This window comes from Hordeum vulgare, chromosome 7H (assembly GCF_904849725.1).
Source record: "Hordeum vulgare subsp. vulgare chromosome 7H, MorexV3_pseudomolecules_assembly, whole genome shotgun sequence".
NCBI lineage: Eukaryota > Viridiplantae > Streptophyta > Magnoliopsida > Poales > Poaceae > Hordeum > Hordeum vulgare.
Window position 1 is genome coordinate 15,677,564 of NC_058524.1, and position 25,130 is coordinate 15,702,693.

The 25,130-nt window shown below is 44.5% G+C and overlaps 1 protein-coding gene across 3 annotated transcripts; it reads left to right on the plus strand.

The window, feature by feature from the left end:
- Nucleotides 1-369: 369 nt before the first annotated feature.
- On the plus strand, nucleotides 370-25,129 carry LOC123410845. Of its 3 annotated transcripts, XR_006613107.1 has the most exons (6): nucleotides 370-687; nucleotides 1,369-1,431; nucleotides 1,638-1,721; nucleotides 2,719-2,851; nucleotides 24,742-24,873; nucleotides 25,088-25,129. XR_006613107.1 is itself a non-coding variant. In XM_045103783.1 (5 exons), exons 1-5 carry the CDS (start codon nucleotides 574-576, stop codon nucleotides 21,052-21,054), a joined length of 504 nt encoding a protein of 167 aa, XP_044959718.1. In that variant the 5' UTR covers nucleotides 370-573; the 3' UTR covers nucleotides 21,055-21,279. The 3 variants fall into 3 exon arrangements, 1 of the variants encoding a protein (XP_044959718.1); XM_045103783.1 differs by lacking the exons at nucleotides 24,742-24,873; nucleotides 25,088-25,129 and adding an exon at nucleotides 20,945-21,279; XR_006613108.1 differs by lacking the exons at nucleotides 370-687; nucleotides 1,369-1,431; nucleotides 1,638-1,721; nucleotides 2,719-2,851 and adding an exon at nucleotides 23,752-24,310.
- Nucleotide 25,130: the final 1 nt, after the last annotated feature.

Below are 25,130 nucleotides of genomic sequence, written 5' to 3' on the forward strand. Positions count from 1 at the left end.
TCGTTTGGTAGACAAATTGTAGCATCATCTGTCCCATCCCATTTCATCTCTCCCTAATAATATATGCCCGTGTGTTGCAACATAAAATTTGTGAGTTAGCTTTGGAGACGCCCTAAAGCTGGTGACGGAGGACCAATCGCTTTACCCACTTTAACATTAAGAGTCCTTTTAGTAAAGTATGAGGGTTGTTTTGTAAAAAAAAAGTACCTAATTCAAAACGAGCATATTCTAATGCAACTTCCAGGCCATTTCCATGTGTGTGATCGATAGAAAGAGAAGACTCGACCAAAAAAATGATGTGGTAGCGGTGCTTGGGACCCACGTAGTGGACGTGTGTGCTCACCTCTCCTCCTGATCAGATAAGATATTCCCCATCTCAGCGAAGCACAGCTCTCCTCCCAGATCCCACCATTTCCTTCTCCAAGAGCTCGGACCAGCCACCCCCCGCGGTGATCTAATCCTCCTCCCAGATCCCCCATCTCCCGAGCGTGTCCCCGCATCCTCGTCCAGGATGCATGCCAGCTCTTGTTTACGCACCGGAGTGTCCGTCGAGCGAAGTCGGCCATCTCCCGCATGCTCGACCCAGAGTGGGCTCGACCCCCGCGGCGTTCTGCAGCAGGGACTGGGCTCGATCCCGCTTCGATTCGATTCAGGGAGAGGTGCCAGATCCCGTCACCGCTGACTAAGGTGAGGCCCGCCTCCCCCTACCGATCGATCTGTGTGCCTTTCCCCGTTCCAGCCGCCTTCCGTGCCGTCGCTCGCTCAGCTCCCGTGCTGGGGTTTCGCGTGCTTTCCGACGGGGCCCGTGCGCTCGATGGCCGCGTGGGGTGGTTGCTGCTGCTTCCAGGTAGTAGATCGGGCGATGGTGCTGGCATCCAGCTTGATCCGGACCTGATGCCGGCAGATGGGCGATTGTTTCGGCTGCCACACCGTGTCCCTCTCTTGCTGTTGGTAGGAACTGTTGCGAAACTTAGTCGGTCGTTCGACTTGGGGGAAGCAGCCTGTAGTGATGTGGAGGTAGGGACGCAGGGCTATGGCTGAATCGGAAGGTAAACTGCAGTGACGGCGACCCCAGCCGTGGTCTCCTAGTTCATGCTAGTAGATGTGATACATGCTTGTAAGGCGCGGGTATGAGTTTGTAAAGTTGGGGTACATCAGTTAGTGAGTAAAAAGGGAGGGCGTATTTTGAGTTTGTTGTGGCGTGACATGCTTACCCATTTGGAAGCATGCTCTTTTATGCTGTATTAATTTGGTGAGGTCCTGCTGATCTAAAAGTGACGGCGATGCTCGATACATGTTGTAGTCTGAAGGGGTGGAAAAACGTTGATATTGCTAAATGTGTTCTAAGTCCTCTTTTGCTTTTTGCAGGTTTTGCACATGGATAGAAATGACTACTATGGAGGAGATTCCACCTCCCTCAACTTGAACCAGGCAAGCAACTATATGTCTCTATCGAGTGGTTTAAGCTAAGATTGCAACCACCTAGAATCAGGTTATAATTGTAATGACGGGTACTTCTTGAAAATATTTATATATGAACAAAAGCCACTCAGTCTGTTTTGGTATTTGATATGATTGACTAATTCTTGTAATTTTTTTAGTTATATCTCTTTAATGTTTGTATGTGTTGTCAACAGCTCTGGAAGGAGTTTAGGGGGGAAGATAAACCACCGGCGCATTTAGGCGCCAGCAGAGACTACAATGTAGACATGGTTCCAAAGGTGTGGCATGCCCCTTTTGATTAAATCCATCCTTGTGTGCCACACATATTAACTGACTATACAATATATGTACTCTTTTCCTTGCAAAAATATTTACAAACTTATTTGTTGTTCACTCGAGTGATTTAGCAATAAGGAAAACCGTTGGCTTATGACCAGTAAATATCCTTTCGAACATGGTTACCAGAGTTGCTGCAACAGCCTTTGAAAGCCCCGGCTGAGGTTTGAAATTGATGACAAACGGTGAGGATTTGGTGTCCGGTTCGTAGATGGGTGCCAAACCAATGAAATCAAGATAGAGTGGAAGATGGGAGGTTATGATTTCTTCCAGCTGCCATCTGCCACTAATATCGTTCTGAGGCAGCAGAAGGCTGGGAACTTGCATATGCACCGAAAGATATATTGGCTATTTTATCTTTGTCATCGTCGCCAAGGAAAGATATATCTTGTTGCAGATGGATGCATGTCCGATAAGATTGAGTATTTGAGATGCACCCAGCTCAACATAGTTTGCTTTATAGTTTTTGTTTGCGGGAAGACTCTATAGTTTCTTATCCTTATCTTTTATGCAGACTACATATCAATATTTTTTTCTGACGGTAATTTTGTAGATATACAGTTCATGCAAGTTTCTGAATGTGTTTGTGTGGTGATGATGGGGAGCTGAATCGATAGTCTTGCTTGAATTTTTTTTATGAACTATATGCTACATGCCCATGATCCTTGAGGTTGTATCTTATTGGGTTGCTAATCTGATTGTGTTTGAACCAGTTTGCTGAAACTGTTATTAGTCAGAGAAGCTGTTTACTGAAATTGCTTTAGTCTGAAAAATAGTTAACTGAAACTGTTTAGCCAACAGATCATTTCAGTACTTCCGTTTGGTACTATTTAGCCATAAAAGCTTAGTTCCTTGCTAACAGTTAAGGGTTTACATATCTCACTCTTGTGTTTCTATAGTTGAATAACCATTTCCCATTTTTTGGCATGGCATACCAAGGATTTGCTAGCGGTGATCCAGAGAGAGATGGCAATGCAATCCGTATATTCCTTGAAGATGGACACCAAATTGGATGTGCTCAGTCATATGCAAAGAACATGGGTCTTTATGGACAGAGAGCGGGATGTCCGAGGTATTCTATTGACCACTTCTAGTTATCCTTGAAACATATATCATGATGCGCACTGATATCAAGTTGCTCAAGTAACCACATGATGATAGCATCTTTCATTTAAGCATATGCCCAGTCTTAAGTGGCAGAGAACCTCCTCAATAGATTTACAATTGTGTTAAGTTGTTTATGAACAAAGTTCAGGAACAGTATATATATACATGCAGGTGGTGCAGAGTTTCAAGAGGCTCATAATGTCCTAGAAAAAACTGGACGCAAAAAACTAAAAAAGATACTCCTACTATTCATCGTAGTCCTTTTTTTCTCCTGTGAGTAGTCCAGAGTCGACACATAGCTATCGTTCCTTGACCGTATATCTCATCTATCAACTTTTCCCGATTCCTCCGGCATGTCGCCGCTGTCCTTAACACCTCCATCACCCAGCCTCATCAAGCTGCCATCTCCACGCACATCACATCATCCTCTTCATCTTCTCTCTGACACCTCTCTAATGAATTCCTTCATGCCCATTGTCAAATCTGGAGGTTGCCGCCGCAAAATATAGGTCCTATGAAAAAGGTTAGCTTTCAGGTTTGTTTCAGCATGTTTTTGATCGACAACTTCATACCTTGGACAAATGGTCAGGCTAGCGTGTGTGATAAGCAATGCAATGTGAAATATAAACACTTTAGTTTGTCCTAAGCATTACCTATTTGGTGAGGACTTCCTTGTAGACAATATTTTTCGTATAGGTCTCGCTTGTACTGGTCTTCTTATCCTTCTTTACCTTTGTGCATCTGTTGACTGTATCGGTGTTTTTTTCTTCTGGTTGTTCACATCATGCATACCTGCTAGTACCTTAATGTTTGTTGTCGCTGTTGCTCTAGAAAGCGCTACATATAGTTGACCATGTGAGAAAATCGGTTCAGGAAGGTAGACGCCGACATTCGGTATTGTCTGACCTTGTGATTTGTTTATTGTCATTGCAAAACTTAGCCTGACCGGAAACTGTTTCCTCTTGAAACTGAACGGGAACATGTCATCGTCAGAGGGGCATAATGGTATTCGAGGCAGGAAAACTCGCATTCCAGAGTGCTGTCCCACCACAATCTCTGCGTCAATTGTATTTATTTGAAAGCTGCGTACGACCAACCTTGTGCCATTGCATAGTCCATTAGCAGGGTCGATGTTCCTGAGTAGTATGATTGGACAATTTTTTTTGAGCTTCAACATATGTGGAGGCAGTCCATTTGGGGTGAGAGTGTTTAGGAACTCTGGTGGATAGTAGTTATGTGGGTCGTCTTCTACTGAATCGAAGTTGTGGTATACCATCTCCTCCCCCTGGAAGCGATCAATCATTTTTAGGTTGATTCTGTCTACGGAATCGTTTCTTGTGGATAAAATTGCTCTTGACGTGATGTACTTTGGATATTTTAGGGAAGCATTGTCCGTTTGGTAGACACTGTCGATGAGCCTATCCAAGCTATCGACATCAGTGGCAGCCGCTGCGGCGGCACCCCGCAATGGTGGCAGGGATGGGAGTCGTTTGTGCACTCCACCACGGGAGCGCAGTCGCGGACGGAGCCGCGTCAGGAGGGAGCGACAGGTGGTGATCCACCAGGCGGCGGCACCACGTTCCCGACGCTCACGTCCACTAACTACATCGAATGGACCCTCGTGATAAAGTTGCACCTGGAGTCTTGGGGGCTCTGGGACGCGATCGAGGGCAACGCATTTCACGTGTGTGACGACAAGACGGTGCTCGGTGTCCTTTTCCAAGCCGTGCCACCAGAGATTTTTGGCGTGCTCGTCGTCAAGTAGATGGCGAAGGAGGCCTGGACACAATCAAGGTCATGTGCATGGGGGTGCACCGTGTGCGCGAGGCGACCGCGTAACGGCTGCGCACGGAATTCGAGCAGATCGCATTTTGCGACGGCGAGTCCCTCGACGTCTTCGGGATGCGGATCACCAGCCTCGTCAACCAGCTGTACACTCTCGGCGATAACGTGGAAGAGGTAAGAGTTGTGCAGAAACTCCTACGTGTTGTTCCTTCTCGCTACGCACAAATTGTCGTAGCCATCGAGACAATGCTCGGCCTAAGGACGATCTCGGTCGAGGAGCTGATCGGGCGGTTGCGCACGACCGAGGAGCGGGGCGGGGCGGCTGCGCCGAGCTAGGCCGACGGGGAGATGCTTCTCACTGAACGACAGTGGGAGGCACGTCGACAAGGGCGCGAGTCCGGGCAGGGCTCAGGCGGCGGCAACGGCAATAGCGGGCAGAATAACCGCCGGGGCAAGAACCAGAACAAGAGGAACGACTCCCGCCCACCGCAGAACGGCACCAACGACAACGGCGGGTCCGGTGACCGCGGCGGCCGCGGCCGGGACATGAGCAAGGTGAAGTTCTACAACTGTAACAAACACGGGCACTTCTCTCGCGACTGCACCGAGCCACAACGTGAACGGGAGGAACGGGTGAACCTAGCACAGGAGGAGATGCACGAGTCAGCACTCCTCCTTGTGAGCGCGCACGAGATCATGGTGACTGATGGCAGCGCTGGTGAGCACGTGCTCCTGAACGAGGAGCACTCCCAGGCACTCGCGGCGGCATTAGGCAAACGCTGTGATCTGGAGTACACGGCCGATCAACGCGGTGTTGTCGTCATCCAACTATGCTTCGCACGCCATGTCTTGATCTTCCAATGGGCGAGGTAAGTTTTGAGGCTTTCTTTGATCCAAGATAATGACATTGTAAGTTTATTTGTTTCAATCATAGTTGGTTCCCTTCAAATAGTTGTAGTGAAACAATTTTGATTAGTTGAAGGGGAACACAATCTAATTGGATTAGTGTTCCATAATCTGAAAAATCGTATTAGAATCAACTAGTGTTTAATATGTTCCATTGGAATCATAGTTGGTTCCCTTTAAATAGTTGTAGTGAAACAATTTTGATTAGTTGAAGGGGAACACAATCTGATTGGAATAGTGTTCCATAATCTGAAAAATCGTATTAGAATCAACTAGTGTTTAATATGTTCCATTGGAATCATAGTTGGTTCGCTTCAAATAGTTGTAGTGAAAAAATTTGATTAGTTGAAGGGAACACAATCTGATTGGAATAGTGTTCCACAATCTGAAAAATCTCATTGGTTCAATATGTTCCATTGAAATCATAGTTGTAGTGATACAATTTTATGCGGTGTTCTTTGATCCAAAGTTATGAAAATTGAATATAGCTAGTGATCTCTCTAGGTTCCATTGGATAGCAATATGATATGTCATAGTCATGAAAATTGCATATAGCTAGTGATCTCTCTAGGTTCCATTGGATAGCTATAGTGATCTCTCTAGGTTCCATTGCATATGTTCTATTTGAATCCTAAAGATAAGTTTCTCTTTAGTTGTAGTGAAACATGTTTCCTTATTGCAGCATTATGTAACATTTGTTCCATTTTAATTTGTTTCTGTTGCAGGAGTGACAAGCATTGTCCAGAACTCATGGACTTCCTTCGCAGCGGCATCACTTTTGCTTCCGTTGACATAAGGAACGACAAGCTGAAGATGAGGCACAGCTTCGGTATTGAGATACCAACTGGTTGCCTCGTTGATCTCCAAACGGTATTCAGGCTTCGACATGACATGACTTCGATGGCTCATATGGCAGTTGCCTTGATCGACGAGGGATATGGTGATATGAAGACCAGTTTCCCAAAGTATCAGTACAAACTTTGGGAGAAGGGCCCACTTGATGATATCAACATTGAGTATGCAGCAAAAGATGCAAACGTTTCATACGAGTTGTACCGTAAGATTCGAGTCGTCCTCTATGGCCAGCGTCACCTCAACGAAGGTGGACATTCTGATTTAGATGATTCAGACGAGTAGTGTTCTGAACATCGAACACTTGTATATATATCTATGGTAGCTATTATTATGTACTGTTTGGACTAGTATCATATACTTCTTGGACCAATTTATATATGTCTAGTTTCTGTTTGTGCCATTATAGTTTCCAAATTTGAATGGTTTAGCCCTTTCTAACTTCATTTGCTACTTTTGAATGGTTTAGCCCTTTCTAACTTCATGGTATCATGCATTTCGACCACATATATATACAAAAAGTCTTCAGTTTAAATAAGTTCAAAAAATGAAATCCCTTTTGTAACAGATCTGTTTTTGATTAAAACAGTCATTTAAAAATGAAAGACCATTAGTCCCACGTGGTGTGCAGCGGAACCACGTGGCGTGCCGCGGAACCACTTTTGTTGTGGGGGTCGCTTCTCCTTCTTCTCCTTGTGCTAGATATTGGTTACGCACTAGAGGAAGTAGGAGTAGCGACCATCATCGACGGTTGAAAAATTAGGTAAATGCACGAAGAATACCAAATGAAGTCAGAAATTGTTGAAATTTTGTGATGTGCCTTTGAATGGTGCATTTTGAACACACAAAAAGTATGGAGTTCAAATAAGTTCAAAAAAATGAAACCCCTTTGTAAGAGATGAGTTCTCGTTCGAAACCCTGCTACTTCGAGAGAGATTGTCCGTTTTGTACACGAAGTGCATCCAGTTTTTGTCGTAGCCCTCTCAACTTTTTAACACATGCTATGTGGGTGAAATGACGATAGCATGCCAACTTTCAACATTTTCAGAGTTCATTTGTAGTGCTTTTCAATTTCAGGGTCAACTAGCTCAACAAAAAAAAAGTAAATTCACGAAGAATACCAAATGAAGTCAAAAATTGTTGAAATTGTGTGATGTGCCTTAGAATGGTGCATTTTGAACACACAAAATGTATGGAGTTCGAATAAGTTCAAAAAAATGAAATCCCTTTGTAAGAGATGAGTTCTCGTTCGAAACCCTGCTACTTCGAGAGAGATTGTCCGTTTTGTACACGAAGTGCATACAGTTTTTGTCGTAGCCCTCTCAACTTTTTAACACATGCTATGTGGGTGAAATGATGATAGCATGCCAACTTTCAACATTTTCAGAGTTCATTAGTAGTGCTTTTCAATTACAGGGTCAACTAGCTCAAAAAAAAAGTAAATGCACGAAGAATACCAAATGAAGTCAGAAATTGTTGAAATTATGTGATGTGCCTTAGAATGGCGCATTTTGAACACAAAAAAAGTATGGAGTTCAAATAAGTTCAAAAAAATGAAATCCCTTTGTAAGAGATGAGTTTTCTTTCGAAACCCTGCTACTTCGAGAGAGATTGTCCGTTTTGTACACGAAGAGCATCCAGTTTTTGTCGTAGCCCTCTCAACTTTTTAACACATGCTATGTGGGTGAAATGATGATAGCATGCCAACTTTCAACATTTTCAGAGTTCATTTGTAGTGCTTTTCAATTTCAGGGTCAACTAGCTCAAAAATAAATAAGTAAATGCACGAAGAATACCAAATGAAGTCAGAAATTGTTGAAATTTTGTGATGTGCCTTAGAATGGTGCATTTTGAACACACAAAAAGTATGGAGTTCAAATAAGTTCAAAAAAATGAAATCCCTTTGTAAGAGATGAGTTCTCGTTCGAAACCCTGCTACTTCGAGAGAGATTGTCCGGTTTGTACACGAAGTGCATCTAGTTTTTGTCGTAGCCCTCTCAACTTTTTAACACATGCTATTTAGGTGAAATGATGATAGCATGCCAACTTTCAACATTTTCAGAGTTCATTTGTAGTGCTTTTCAATTACAGGGTCAACTAGCTCAAAAAAAAATAAGTAAATGCACGAAGAATACCAAATGAAGTCAGAAATTGTTGAAATTTTGTGATGTGCCTTAGAATGGTGCATTTTGAACACACAAAAAGTATGGAGTTCAAATAAGTTCAAAAAAATGAAATCCCTTTGTAAGAGATGAGTTCTCGTTCGAAACCCCGCTACTTCGAGAGAGATTGTCCGTTTTGTACACGAAGTGCATCCAGTTTTTGTCATAGCCCTCTCAACTTTTTAACACATGCTATGTGGATGAAATGATGATAGCATGCCAACTTTCAACATTTTCAGAGTTCATTTGTAGTGCTTTTCAATTTCAGGGTCAACTAGCTCAAAAAAAAATAAGTAAATGCGCGAAGAATACCAAATGAAGTCAGAAATTGTTGAAATTTTGTGATGTGCCTTAGAATGGTGCATTTTGAACACACAAAAAGTATGGAGTTCAAATAAGTTCAAAAAAATGAAATCCCTTTGTAAGAGATTAGTTCTCGTTCGAAACCCTGCTACTTCGAGAGAGATTGTCTGTTTTGTACACGAAGTGCATCCAGTTTTCGTCGTAGCCCTCTCAACTTTTTAACACATGCTATGTGGGTGAAACGATGATAGCATGCCAACTTTCAACATTTTCAGAGTTCATTTGTAGTGCTTTTCAATTTCAGGGTCAACTAGCTCAAAAAAAAAAACATAGTTTTTAATTGAAAATAACATAATAGATAATAGTTTGGATAGTCAAAATAATTAATTATGAAAATAGGAAATAGTTTTGCATTATTTATTCAATTTCAAACACTTTTCATTATCATAGTTTTGTCAAATTCTCAAATATGCAAAAAGATTTTTTAATAAACATAGTTTTTAATTGAAAATAACAAAATAGATAATAGTTTGGATAGTCAAAATTATTAATTATGAAAATTAAAAATAGTTTTGCATTATTTATTCAATTTCAAACACTTTTCATTATCATAGTTTTGTCAAATTCTCAAATATGCAAAAAGAATTTTTAATAAACATAGTTTTTAATTGAAAATAACAAAATAGATAATACTTTGGATAGTCAAAATTATTAATTATGAAAATAGAAAAAAAATTGAAACTATATTCGAAATCATAGAGAAAATTCAATCTAAATTCTCATTTGAATTTAGATTGAATTTTCCCTATAATTTCTAATATAGTTTCAATTTTCACTCAGTTTAGGCCCGTAAGCCTGCTTTAGAGAGGAGCTCGATGAAGAAGCTGCGACGGGGCTTATAAACAAGTGTTAGTCCCCCTCCCTGGGCGAGGTGGGACTAAACTTATTGTGCAGCCGAGGAGGGGCTTTAGTCCCGGGTGGAGCCACGCCCCGGGACTACAGACCCCCTTTAGTCCCGGTTGGAGCCACGCCCCGGGACTAGAGACCCCTTTTCGGAAGGCAAGGAGGCGGGAAACGAGGGGCTTTAGTCCCGGGTCGTGGCTCCACCCGGGACTAAAGGGGGTCTTTAGTCCCGGTTCGAGCCACGCACCGGGACTAAAGATCCACCTATATAAGCGGGACTTCGAAAAATTCCAACCCAAATCGTCCATTTGTCTTCTTCTTCCTATCGTTCTCCTGCTCGTCGTCAGGCGCGGCACAGCGACGAACTCGACGACGCCGTCAGGCTGCCCGACGTCCTGCTCGCCGCCGTCGCTGTCGTCCTCCTCGCCGCCGCCGTCCTCCTCGCCGCGCGCCGCCGTCCTCCTCGCCGCGCGCCGTCAACACCTCCGGTCGGTAAGCCCCCGCCCCCTCCTCCCCAACGCTCCGGCCAGTAGAAGAAAGGAAGAAAAAGGAGAAGAAAAGAAGAAAAAGGAGAAGAAAGGAAGAAAAAGAGAAGAAAAGAAGAAAAAGGAGAAGAAAATAAGAAAAATAAAAAGATTTTTTTGTGATTTAATTCCTATTGTTATTAGGTTTGTGCTAGATTATTAGGGTTAGTAATATTTAGAATTAGGTTAGGGTTACAAGAAGAAGAAATATGAACAAAAATAAGAAAATAAGATAGTGTATATGAACAAAAATATGTATAGTGTCATTTAATTTTGCTATTGTATAGTGTATATTCTTAATTTTGCTATTGTGTAGTGTATATGCTTAAGTGTTAATAGTGTTTCTTAGATTATTGCTTAATTTTGCTATTGTATATGCTTAAGTGTTAATAGTTTAATTTTGCTATTGTATATGATTAAGTGTTAATAGTTTATTTTTAGCAAGAAAATTAATAGAACTAGTTTATTTTTTAAGTTCATTTTACGATGCCTATCCCGCATCCTCGTCGTCGACTTGGCGGAGGACACCTGCTTGATCAGAGGGGTCCTGTCCGGGACTGGTCTCCGCCCGGCTGGTATTGGGAGGTGCTACCTTCCGGGGGGCGTAGGTTGGTGAGGAGCCAGCCCATCGTTGACCCGATCCTTGTTTCGTGGCGGTCGCGTGGGCCAGTGAGGGTGCCTAGGCTTCCGGACACCGCGGAGGTGGTACGTCACCGTGTCAGCGAGGAGGATGAGCACGTCCGTCGCTACATGGATGCGTTGGAGGGCAGGTTCAAGCATACCTGGCAGGTTCTTCGGGGATCTCACTTGAGCTATGATCCTGTGATGGTTCCTTCTCTTTGGGTGTCCACGGCCCGCGCCGATACGTGTCGGGCGCTACGGTTCTAGATGTATCAGTGATGCTATATGTATGATAGTATTCGAGGAGTATTAATGATAATATTCGACGATGTACGGACAAAAGTGATGATGTATTAGCTTATAATTGAATGCATGCTAATTTGAATAGTACTTTATTTTACGATTTGGTTTTGCTTATTGAATGCTCAAATTGGAAAAGTACTCCTACTTTGAATACTATGCAGAAATCTAGGAGTCCCGGGTAGAGCCACGACCCGGGACTTAAGTTGTTTTGGAACGGAGTTCCTGATAGAATAATTCTTTTTTGGTACAAAGGATAAGAGAATCCGTTTTTTGCAGAACTATGGATCCACATATCAGGAACCTCGAAGAGCAAGAACTTCTCAAAGATATAATGAAAGACGGCCCCGACGTTGAACCAGCTGAATCTCCGTCGTCATATCTAAACCAGGACATTGGAATGGAGGTCGAGCGACACGAAGATGAAGCCGATGGGGCAGGAGATAGGTCCAATGACGGAGAAGGTGATAGCTCCACTGATGGAGAAGCCGGTGAAGAAATAATAAAATCCGGTAAGGTATACATATGAAGTTCGACAATCACTTGTAATATGTGAAAAATATTGGAGATAGCTCTATATTGTATACATATACATTTATTTGACGAATGTTTCTCCCTCTTAGGCCTCCACATCGAGCAAAACTAGGAAACGAGGCCTGACTAGAAAGTTGGATGCACGGACGCATTACACCTTTGAGGTGATATTTCCTACGGGCGAACCCAAGCTTCCAATGCTGCTGACACATTCAAGAAGCAATGCGGAGTTCTCGTTAGGGATCACGTCCCGATCAGCGTTCGGGAGTGGAACAAGCGCAAAGGGGCAGCCGATAGTGACTATGTCGCCGAAAGGTACAAAGATAATCTTTGGAATGATCTCATGTCACATTTCATCCTGCCAGAATGTGAGAATGAAGACGCCGCAGACAAACTGAGGGCCAAAGTCAAGCAGTGGACTCTGAAGAAGATGGCCGAACTGTTCCGTAGCTGGAAGAAGAAGCTATGGAAAAACTATCTGAAGACAAAGAAAGTGCTAGTATTCGAGGGGTATCTAGCCAAGCAGGCGAATCACTGGAAGGCATTTCAAGAGTACAAGGAGTCAGAAGATGCCCAGGCATTATCAGAAAAGAACAAGATAAATGCCGACAAGAAGAAATATCACCACAAGCTGGGGCCAGGGGGCTATGAGACTGCCATCCCAAAGTGGGATAAGAAAGAGCAAGATCTGATAGATAAAGGCATCGTACCAGAACCACTCCGTGATGAGTGGGAATTGAGAGCAATAAATTGGTTCCTTGCGCATGGTGGGTCGTACGACGAAAAAACAGGGGACCTCATCTGCAATGACGGTCTTAGGATACCCAGGGAGAATTGGAAAAGGATAGTGAAAGAAATTAAGGAGGGAAAAACAAAGTTCACTGCAGATAGAGATAAAGATTTTCTCACACTGGTCCTCGTCAATGATGAACATGGAGGACGAACGCGAGGCTTCGGTCCTTCTTACCCGTGGTGGCTTGGGTTTGCCAGAGACCAAGATACTTATAGAAGCCGTGAGAGAGCAAAGAAGCGGCAACAGGATGAGGAGAATGACATGTTCCACAAGTTGCTTGCCAGGATTAACGAGCAACAGAAGCAGATTTATGAGCTTAGAGGAGTACCGCGCCAGGAAGATCCTGCACTTGATATTACCGGCGCCCATCTAAGCGGAAAAGCAGCGTGGATGAATCTGAGGCCCCGCCCGACGATGCACGAAGAATGATAGAGGGTGGTCCCGGCTACCCCGTGGATGGAATCAAGGAGTCAACATCATGTGAACTCCATCAGAAATTCAAGAACATATCCATGAAGGTGGCCGTCGGACAAGGTTTACCTTCTGGCCCTGATGCACGCTGGCATGGCCGTGAGATCCCAGCTGGCTTTGCTAAAGTCGGGGTGGATGAAATCATGACGGGGTTTAATGATATGGAGCTCGACATAGCTGGACCCGAAGATGAGAGGACACTCGGAGAAGTACTGGGTGGAGTCATCCTATGGGACAAGAACTACATCAAGCTTCCAGGCTCGGCCCCAAGGACAACACCGCCTCCGAGTCGTCGCAGGTCACCTACACCTCCATTACCTCCAAGCCCTCCACATGACGTCGGCCAGCACAACACGAGTCCATCTCGATCACCGCCGCCGGACTTGGGTCGTCCGTCTCCGCCGCCGCCCGCACAGGATACTAAGCGGAAGCGTGCTAGCAAGAACGCTTCATCGATGATTTCTAAGCGACGGATCTCCCCAAAGCGCAAACTGTCGCCCCTCCCAAAGGTACCTCATGCTAATCTTCCTATCAGACCTTATGATCGTACCCCCGAGGAAAACGCCAGGATAGCAAAGGAACAACATGATGCGCAGATGAAAAAGAAGGAACCCGAGCCCCGCCGGAATACACCGAGAAGCAAATAGCATGGGCAAAAGACTTCATAACCCTTCCATCACAGTATGACTTACACTATAAGCCTGATGACTATACACGCACATTGCAGAAGGAAGTGAAAAAGAGCAGCTCACGTGCAAGTGCAAGTGGGAGCAAATCAAGTTCAACTACAAGCAAGAAAAAATCAGACGTTCCTCAGCTTGGACAACAGGCCAAACAGTCGATCCCACCCCTCAAGGTGTTAACCGAGAATGTTCCCCCTCCGGTGCAGGGGCAAGCTTTTGAAAGAGCAAAGGAGTTGGCGGCTTAATGTGGTATCTCGGTTGAAGATTTGCTGGCTTCCCAAGACGACAGGATACCCAAGGCTGTGGTAGCCCCTAAGCCACAGTTTGTCATGGGAGAGCCTTTGGTCAGCAAAGATGATCTCCCAACAAATATGCGTTACTTGCATAAATGGTACTTAAGTGAATCAAAGAATGGGAGAACGACGATCGTGCTGAGTGTTCCACGGGAGTACTACGGCCGCTCCGAAGAAATCCATATCGACTTTGATGAACTCTTCTAGATGTACAATGGCGACGCCCTCGACAAATCGCTTATGAGTTACTATTGTCTGTAAGTTTTTCAATTCGTTGTCTACATATAACTTGTTTAGTTATTTCAATTCATTGTCTATATATAACTTGTACTCTATTATGCAGAATGAAGATTCTGGATTATAAAAGTAAGAGCATCCTAAATATTGGGTTTATTGACCCAGATAAAATACATGTAGCGACGCTAACTGACAAACCCAAGGAGACGGAGGAAAACCTTCTAAGGTTTCTAATAGATCAAAATTTCTGTAACCACATACTGTTTCCATACAACTTCAGGTGAGGGTCTTTACTTTGTTGTGTCCATTCACTTATAAGTGTAATTGATAAGTTACTGACATATATATATATATATATATATATATATATATATATATATATATATATATATATATATATATATATATATAGACACACACACACACACACACATGTGCAGCTTCCATTGGATTCTATTAGACATTCAAATTGATAAGGGAAGAGTTGATGCCTTCGACCCATTATCGAGACCCTTGGAATAGTTCCAAAGCCTGCAGGACATGCTCCAAGGGTAATTTTAATCATTCTTGCGCTCTATCGATCTCTTTCGATGATTTTCTGATATATCAATTGATGAAAAACTTAGCAAATCATTATCCTTGTCGGGCAGGGTTTGGAAGCGGTTCAAGTGCGTGACCCGGTAACTTTCCTGAGAAGCTGACCTTTAGAGCGGCTGAGGTAAGTAGTAGTATGATATATTTCTATTAATTTTTAATACATTTATGATGCTAGATTATTATTTTGATTATATATATTTTATTCTCGTAAAATACGACCAGCAGCCACGGGGAACGCATCTATGCGGATACTATGTTTCCGAGACCATTCGCACGTTTACCTCTGAGTTCAAGGATCACAGATTCAACGTAAGCAATGAACATTCACACCTCTATTTTTACCCGCCATTCTTTGTTATCATGATTGATATTCATATTCATCTCCTCTTCTTATATAGCACACGGCCATGAGGACGAAGGTCCTACCACAGCAACGCGCGATTGCTGTTGCAGAGGAGTTTGCGGGACTTCTGAGGACGGAAGTTATAGAGCTCAAAGGACGATTTAGTGTAGCTAAGGGCCATTACTGATGTTCGTCCATGTAATCGAATAGACGGGCTCTAGTCCCGATAATTCAAATCTCCATATAATTGTATATATATGCTCGCTTGTAAGATAAGTTAATCTTATATATATATATATATGCATAATTATTTCTATTTAAATTATATAAAAACTAATTCCCGAACACCAAACGAGGCATCACGTTAATCTGCCGAACACCTAAGCCCTAAAACCCTAAAACCCAAAAATAATTTCATTCAAAAAAATAACCCAAAAACCAGCAAAATCAGAAAATCTTTAGTCCCGGTCCGTGTAACGAACCGGGACTAAAGGGCCTGCCCCTGGGGCGCTACGAGGCGCCCACGTGGAGCACCTTTAGTCCCGGCTTGTAAGAGGGCCGGGACGAAAGGTTAGGCCTTTAATCCCGCCCCTTTAGTCCTGGTTGATGAACCGGGACTAAAGCCCCTTACGGGACGGGGCTAAAGGCCCCGTCCTCACTAGTGCTCCTTACCCGCGTGGAACGCAACACGGGACGGCTCTACATCCTGCAACTCACCCCGGCGTGGCCGGTGTGCCTCGCTGTGCACGGTGGCGAGGACGCGTGGCGGTGGCACGCACGGTACAACCATGTCAACTTCCGGGCTCTACGTCAACTTGCCCGGGATGGCATGGTGCACGGCTTGCCGATGGTAGATGAAGCCGATCGGGTATGCGAGGCCTGCCTTCCCGGCAAGCATCGACACACGCCCTTCCCCGACAAGGCTCTCAACCGAGCCACGACGCCGCTGAGTTGGTCCACGCCGACCTATGCGGACCATTCAACCCACCCACGCCAGGGGGAAATGATATTTCCTCCTGCTGGTCGACGACCACAGCAGACACATGTGGCTGGTGCTGCTCGCCACCAAAGATGAGGCGCAGGCGGCGCTGAAGCGGTTCCACGCCACGACGGAGCACGAGTCCGGGCACAAGCTCAAGGTGTTGCGCATTGATCGGGGGGTGAGTTCACCTCCCACAGCCTCGGCGAGTATTTCGCTGACAAGGGGATGAAACGACAGCTCACCGCGTCGTACACGCCTCAGCTGAATGGCGTGGTGGAACAGCGGAACCAAACGATCGTCGGCATGGCACGCAGCTTCCTGAAGTCCAAGGGCATGCCGGGGCGGTTTTGGGGCGAGGCTGTGACGACGACTGTGTATCTCCTCAACAGATCCACGACAAAGAGCGTTGAGAAGATGACACCGCATGAGGCGTGGTGTGGGCGTCGTCCAAGTGTTCACCACTTGCGCACATTCGGGTGCATTGTGCATGTCAAGGTAACTAACCCAAGTCTGAAGAAACTTGATGACAGGAGCCAGCCCATGGTATTTCTCGAGTATGAGCCTGGCACGACCGCGTACCGTGTGCTGCATCCCTCGACGAACCGTGTACACGTCTCCAGGGACGTGGTTTTCGACGAGGATGGCTCCTGGGAGGCTGGGACTGGTGCGCTATGGCCGATGGAGGGAACCAGGCACAAGCGCTGGACACCTTCACGGTCGAGCTCGAGCACGGCCTGCGGGCTGACATACGCGACGCCCAAGACGACGCATCGACCACGGCCTCGCCGCCTCCCTCGCCTCACACACCCGACGCCGGAGGGTGCTCTCCGGCCACTCCCACGCCCGACGCCAGAGGGGACTCTCCGGCCACTCCCACGCCCTACGCCGGAGGGGCTTCCCCTGCTACTCTCACGACACAGGAGCCCATGACGTCGATCTCAGCGGCGTCCGGCGTCGAGTTCGCGTCCCTGCCAATGGACGCATCTGAGCCGTCCCCTGGAGCGGAGGCACCAAGGCGGTACCGGACGCTAGACAATCTCTCGGAGACCACGAGTGAGGTCGAGGTGGAGTACAACCCACTCTGCTTGCTTGCAGGAGAGGAGTCGGCTTCTTTCCTCGAAGCCGAGAAGGAAAAGGGTTGGCGGAACGCCATGGTTGAGGAGATGCGGAACATCATCGACAACACCACGTGGGAGCTCACCGACATCCCGCCTGGCCATCGCGCGATAGGCCTTAAATGGGTGTACAAGCTGAAGAAGGACGCCCATGGGGCGGTGGTGAAGCGCAAGGCAAGGCTGGTGGCTAAGGGGTACGTCCAAGTCCAGGGAGTGCACTTCGAAGATGTGTTCGCATTGGTGGCGCGGATGGACTCGATGCGCGTCCTGATCGGCCTCGCCGTGCACCACGCCTGACCGGTTCACCGCATGGACATCAAGTCCGCGTTTCTGAACGCCGACCTACAGGAAGAGGTCTACGTCGTCCAGCCACTAGGGTACACTGTGCCCGACAAGGAGGAGAAGGTGTTGCGCCTCCGAAAGGCGTTGTACGGGCTTCGACAAGCACCGACGGATCACACTGTGCCAGGCTGCCTACGCCAAGAAGTTGCTGGAGCGAGCTCGAATGGACGACTGCTACCCCGGGAACGTGCCAATGGAGGCGCGAGTGAAGTTGAGCCGGGACAGCAAGGACAAGCTGGCGGATAATACCCTCTACCGGAGCATTATCGGGGGTTTGTCGTACCTTGCATACGAGGCCTGATATCTCTTTTGCCGTCGGCTACTTGAGCCAGTTCATGGAGGCACCGGCCTCAGATCACTTCACGGCGGTGAAGCGACTACTGAAGTACATCGCCGACACGCTGGACCACAGCTGCGCCTACGTACACGAGAAGGGCAAGCCAAGCTCACTGGGTACAGTGACTCGGACCACGTCGGCGACGTAGACGAAAAGAGGAGCACGACGGGAGTGCTCTTCTTCCTTGGGGCGTGTGGTGGCTATCTCCTCATGTGAGGCCGACTACATGGCCTCCACTACTGCTGCTTGCCAGGGCATTTGGCTAGCTTGGCTGGTCGGAGAGATTCTCAACAAGAAGATCAAACAGCCGAAGCTACTGGTCGACAATAAGTCGGACATCTCCTTGTCGAAGAACCCCATCTTCCATGATCGAAGCAAACACATCGACTTGCGGTATCACTTCATCTGCGAGTGCGTGGAGGAGGGGCGCATCTACATCGACTACATCAACACCTCCAACCAACTCGCTGACATTCTCACGAAGGCGCTCGGACAGATCCAGTTCCTGGAGCTGAGGGGGAAGATCGACATGTCAAATAATTAATCAGGAGGCGACAAGATCAGGGGGGTGATGTGTTAGCTAACCTAGTCGTCAAGAATAAACGTTAGCTAGTTAGTTTTGTTTCAGCTTAGTTGGGTCGCGGTTTGTGCGTGCCTTTGCATGTAGGCTGCATGGGCCTGTAGCACGATGTGACCACGTCACCTTAGGGCCATGCGTTTCACTCGGGTGGTTTGCATGATACGGTCTCATCGGATGGCGCGAGTTGTCAGGATTATGGCGCGATGGTAGGAAACTACCAGCCACTCCGTTTCCCTTATGTACTGAATATAAATAGTGGAAGAAAAAACGAGAAAAGTTGCTCACTTGAACGCATGCAAATCCTCTGTCGCTCTCTCTGTGATCCAGCAGTTAGCGTTGTAATTCCCCGACAAATTGAAATCATGCACAAATTCCCACACTCAACATAATATCCGGTCTAGATGCACAAAGGTAAAGCAGAGAGCCGATCACAGAGCGATACACCTTTTGACCCACATATTTACCATTGGGATCGAGGTCAAGATGGCAGTTGAGAGGCATGGGAGTGTTGGCCTTGGCTGGTTTGAGATCATCCATCTTGAACCTTTTGAGCATGTCTTAAGTGTATTTGTCTTGATTGATGAAGGTTCCTTGACTTTGTTGCTTGACTTCGAATCTAAGGAAAAACTTTAACTCTCCCATCATATACATCTCAAACTCTTTAATCATTAGAGCAGCAAATTCTTCATTAAAAGCTTTGTTAGGAGAACCAAAGATAATATCATCAACATATAGTTGGCATATGAACAAGCTCCCCTTGACCTTCTTAGGAAAAAGAGTGGGGTCAATTTTCCCAACTTCAAAACCACGGTCATGTAACATCTCGGTAAGGTGCTCATACCACACACGTGGGGCTTGTTTAAGGCCATAGAGTGCCTTATCGAGAACATACACATGATTAGGGAACTTGGGATCCTCGAACCCTAGGGGTTGCTTGACATAAACCAACTCCTTAAGGGGACCATTAAGAAATGCACTCTTCACATCCATTTTGTATAGTTTGAAGTTATGATGAAAAGCAAATGCAAGCAACATGTGAATAGATTCAAGGCGAGCGACAAGAGCAAAGGTTTCACCGTAGTCGATACCCTCGACTTGGGAATAGCCTTGTGCTACCAATCTTGCATTGTTACGAGTGACGACACATTACCATCTTGCTTGTTCTTAAATATCCACTTTGTCCCAATGACATTGTGGTTCTCCTTTGGTCTTGGCACGAGTCGCCACACTTTGTTGCGCTCGAAGTTTTTGAGTTCTTAATGCATGGCTTCAACCCAATCCATGTCTTCGAGAGCCTCTTGTACCTTATACTTGTAGGCAGTAGTATTTCACCATCTTCATTTGTCTCCTCGGTTCCATTTCCAATGCGTAGTAAGTATTCTGTGAACCACTTGTCGTTTTGAGCACTCATGTTGTGCACAAGCTTCAAGTGACGCATTGAATTCCAAACCTGGGACCTTCGAAGTGATGCATCTACTATTTGTGCTCTTGTTCCCTTTCGCACAACAGGCAACACTTGCCTAAAATCCCCTCCAAATACGATTGTTTTTCCAACGAACGGAAGTTCTGGTCTGTCCATTATGTCCCGCATGCTTTTGTCTAGGGCCTCCACCGTTTGCCTCTTGGTCATAGATGCTTCATCCCAGATTATTAGCGATGCTGCTTTGAGTAGCTTGGCTGTCCCACTCTGTTTTGTGAATCCACAAATATCCCCATCATCTATTTTGAGTGGAATCTTGAACCTTGAGTGTGCGGTCCTCCCTCCGGGCATTATTGAAGCAGCAACGCCGGAAGTGGCTGTCGCCACAACAATATTGCCTTGCCCGCGTATTGTGGCCAAGAGCGCCCTATAAAGAAATGTTTTTCCCGTGCCTCCAGGTCCATCAACAAAGAATATTCCTCCTCTTTGGTGGTCAATTGCTGCTAGGATTTCGTCGTAGGCCTCCCTCTACTCGTTGTTTAGGTTCTTATGCAAAGATGTGTCCTCATGGTCCACCTTGATGGAGGTCTCCTCCATGATCTCCCTTGGTATGTCATCTGTCGTCTCGTGCTGTTGGTCTATCTCCGGAAGAGGATATGATTCTATGTCTTTTCCCATTGAGTGCAACATGTCTCTGATGTTTTTCAAAACCATTTGTTCGACGGTGTGTTTGCATTTGCAATTTCTACTATAGTCCTCTGACATTGCCTCAAGGTGTTTGTTCCGGAGGCTACGTACGTCGCTGGGCTCGCAAAAAACCAAGATTGTTGCGAATAGTCTTCGTAGCGATGATGGCATTTGAAACAATTCTGCTTCTGTCATGTAGTCATCCAATGTGCTATCTGCCTCAATGAGACCTATTTTTTCTGCTGCTTCTCGAAAGGTTGGCATTACTTGTCCATTTACTGTTTGTAGGTCTTCGAAGCTTGTGGCCCCTGTCACGTGGTTTAGGAGGACTCGAAGATAGTATCGTTCTCCTTCAGCCGGGTGTGCCGATACTATCCTGCCGACCTCGAATACAGTGACTCGCTTCCTCTGTTTCCAAAACTTCCCTTGACTTTGCCAAGTATAATGTTCTGGAAACTCTCTATATAGTATGCCTCGTGCTTTCTCATATAAGCTGTTTGCTTCAAAGTATGCAGTCAACATTGATCTTTCCGTGCCTTCACGGTCGATAACATTCTGTATTTTTTCCATGCTATGATATGAAACCATGTGCATGTTTGGGAGATGTAGCTGAAGTTGCAGGACTGGTGGGTGCATTTTGCTTAGTTCGAAGCCATATATTCTCCACAATGCTTCAGGAGGTGTCACTCACCGCGCGTCTCTGTATTGCTTAATCTCATCGATTTCGACTTCGTTTGTATTGTCAGTTATAGATACAGAAGCTCGGTCATGACCCTTGTAGATGTACTTGAAGAGGTACTTAACGGCTTTAATTCTTGAGCATATCTCAACATTTATGTGACAGTTGAACATCCTTAAAAGATAGGGATTGTAAGGAACCACCCACGTGTTATCCAGTGGGCATTTTCGGACCATTACAGACCTCCCGTCATTGCGTCTCCTATATATTGGGTAGGAGTCCTTGCCTTGAATTGTGGTTTCGTTGAATTGCCTTGGATAATTGTTCTTGCATGATGGACGATTTTTTGTGCATGGACAAAGTTTATTCAATGCACCATAAGGACCATGCATCATATGTTTGATCACCATTTTGTATAGCTCTGGGTACTTGTGCTTGTTAGGGAGCTCGGCAGAGATGATTCTGTCATACTGCTCCGGACATGTGTATTTGTATTTTCCAGTCATGATAAGTAAAAAGTGAGCATGCGGTAATCCCCTCTTTTGGAATTCTACTACATATGTATATGCTTGAACTTTTCCAAGAATTGACTTCTCAAATAGTTGCTTCTTCATTTCTTGTATTTTTGCCCTAAAAACACGAACGACAATGTCTGGACGATCTTGTGGTGTTTGTCCATTCTCTAGTTCACTTGTGATCTCCTCCCAGTTGGGATTGCAGGTCATTGTTAGGAATACGTCCGGCTTTCCATATTTTCTAACCAATGCCATAGCATCTAGATACCGACGAAGTTTGTCTCGTGGCCCTCCAATAAATGATGAGGCTAGAATTCTTTGTTTTCCGACTGCATCTGCATTGTGTTGTCCAGCTTGAATGCTGTCTAGAAGGTCTTGGTATAGATCTGCTCTTATTTTCTTTTGATTATTCCAGATGTAGTCAAGTCTGGAGCTTTCAATCTTGATATATGTGTCTACAACAAACTGCTGAAAAAGCCGTCCGCCGTGTAAAATTGGGTTAAATATGCCTCGTCGTGTATGAAATTTATAGCGGTAGTATTCTCTCATGGTTACCCATAGGCCACTGATTGAGTCTGTGCAAACATTGCAATATAAAAAGTTAGTTTAGTAGTTAATATTGTATGAAAAATGAATTTTGAATATAATAGTATATGAATTTCTTACCTGGATCATCGTCATACCTGATATTATCAGCACCAATATCTTTGTCTCGTGTTTCCCTCTTTGGGATTTTCCTATGCCAACCCAGTTCAGCTCTTGGAAAGAATAGAGGGTACGATAACGGATCATAGCACCCGTAATATGACCGAATGTGCTCTTTTTCGTTATTGTTCCCATGTAATATTACATTTCGGTCATAAGTATCTTTTCTTTCATTTCCTTCAATCCACACTGCAGCTACCTCCGAATTGATTGACTCATTGTATGTTCTTTGGTCCAATCTTTGGTCAAGGTTTAAGACGAGTCTGTATTCCTGAAGGTTTTCGGCTTGTCCCAAACTCCTAAACTGTTGAGAGTACGGGTTATTGCGTAGGATGTTTGTTATTATTCCAATCATATGCTTGTCTTGCTCGTACATTTCGTCATGACAACGGCGGTATCGATGCTCTAAGCTTGGATCATCATCGTAGAAGTATAGTTGTAGATGCTCTGGATCCGAGCGACTATTACCAAATGAATGTATGTTGTGATATATTTGACCATGTGCTCGAAAGGTGTAAATACCAGCCATTCGCATGTCAGTCGTGTCTTTGTCAAGTTGACAATATAAAGTTGTAAATGAGAAGTGCCCATTAAAAAATCTTATATTTTGCCGAAAATGCCGTGCATCAGACTCATTGCTTGTCCAAAGTCTCATTAGTTCAGGTGGTATATTGGGATTGGCTAGTCTTATCTGTCCTTTTCTACAACATAAACCCTTAGTTCCATACTTGAATTTGGTTGCATTGCAGAATCCACAATCTTCTTCTTTTTCGAGAACGTTTGTGCTTGTTGGTATGTTGTTGTAGACGAAATAATATGGATCAGGATTGAGACTTTCCTCATCATCTATGATTTCAATGTCCACTTCTCCATCCCACTCTGGTTTGATATGCAACATATAAAATTTAGTAAGTACTATTATAATTGTGCAAATTTATAGTAATAATTGTTTAAAGCATACCTTCACCGGTGAACACGTATTCATCTTCGTCCGTGTCTTCTTCAAATATGACTCCATCATTACCTGTGTTGTAATTTTTGATTATATATTTTGTTTGTATTGCCTAATAACATATATGTAATTGATAACATTACCGAGATCGTCGTGGTAGATTGATTTTACCGCGACATCTATTTCCATAATACTTGCTTCTTGCTCATATATGATTCCATCATCACCTATTTAATAATTTATCATCATTTATTAACTGTTATTATTTAAAAATATTTATATGTAATTTAAGAACTTACAGTGATCATCATTGCATAATGATTGTATTCGTGCTTCCACATCTTTGATTGTTGCAAGCATGTTGGAGGAGGGTATATTTGGCCATAAATCCACTTCTGTTCGTGCATCTGTTTCTCTTATGCTTGGAAACATTGGGGAGGGGATGTCTGTCCAGAATAGATGGTTAGCTGTATAGACATATTTGTATTGACTTGGAATGTGAGTATTAATTTGGGATTATTACCATAAATCATGACTTGTGGCTGCTCTAGAGTTTGGTTGTTTTCATTGCAGTCTCCCATCATTGAAGCATCTTCTTTTGATGATATGGAAATAGTTTGTTTCCGTCTTTTTGTGAATTCTTCGTTACGACGGTGTAGCAACGCTTGCCTTTTTCCTGCTGCCACATGATCCCTGTATTTATAAGTAAATGTAGAAGTGCTGACGTCCTGTTCAGTTGCGACATATTCAGGATTCTCCATTGCTATTGAGTCTTTGGATGGTGTGTCCCGTTTCATTTGACGGTGAGCTACTACTTGTTTCATTCTTGCTTTCTTCTTTTCTGGTTTCATATTTTCATATGTTTGTTTTTCTTGTGCACGTTTTGCTGTCTTCTGTTCTGCTGTCTTTCTTGAATCTTTCTTTTGTTGATAGGCTTCACGACGTTTTTTGAGTTTCTCCTGTTTTTCTTCATTCGTCATTCGTTGATACCGCTCTCTTTCTCTCTTTCTTATTTTTTCCTTAGTATCCATGATTTTAGGTTATGGCCCAAGTTTTTTCCTGCATGAGAGAAAGAAATATTTGTAATGCCATACATGATATTTTGTTTTGTGTGCATTGCATGTTAAAGTAAAATTGGATGCCATGAAGTTATATATACTTAAACAACCAAAATGGACTGAAAAACAATATAAAGTATTGAATATAAGTGTCTACAATTTCACCGATTACAAAGCACGGAGCATTTAGTCTATGGGAAAGACAATCTTTCCTGCAAAGAATGGTGGAAACCTCCAGGTTCTGTTGATGGAAAGAGGAAAATAGACGCTGCAAATCCTGGTCCAGAAGATGCTGCCAAGCTTCTAAGGTAACTAATGGCCACTTTGATTGACAATTTCAACTATGAATTAACTAAACAAAAGCATGGCAAGCATGATAAATATGGTGTTCTCGGTGTTGTTTTGGTCCCTAAAAGGTCCATTCAAAATTATCATGTTATATGTGCAAGTTCACTGTTTTGATCATTTAAGCAGTGAACATTTCTTATATTTCAAGGTTTTTTATTTATGTTGTTCGCACAGCATCTCAGGTGGCACGAGCAACAACGGTTAAGCAGTATCCGTG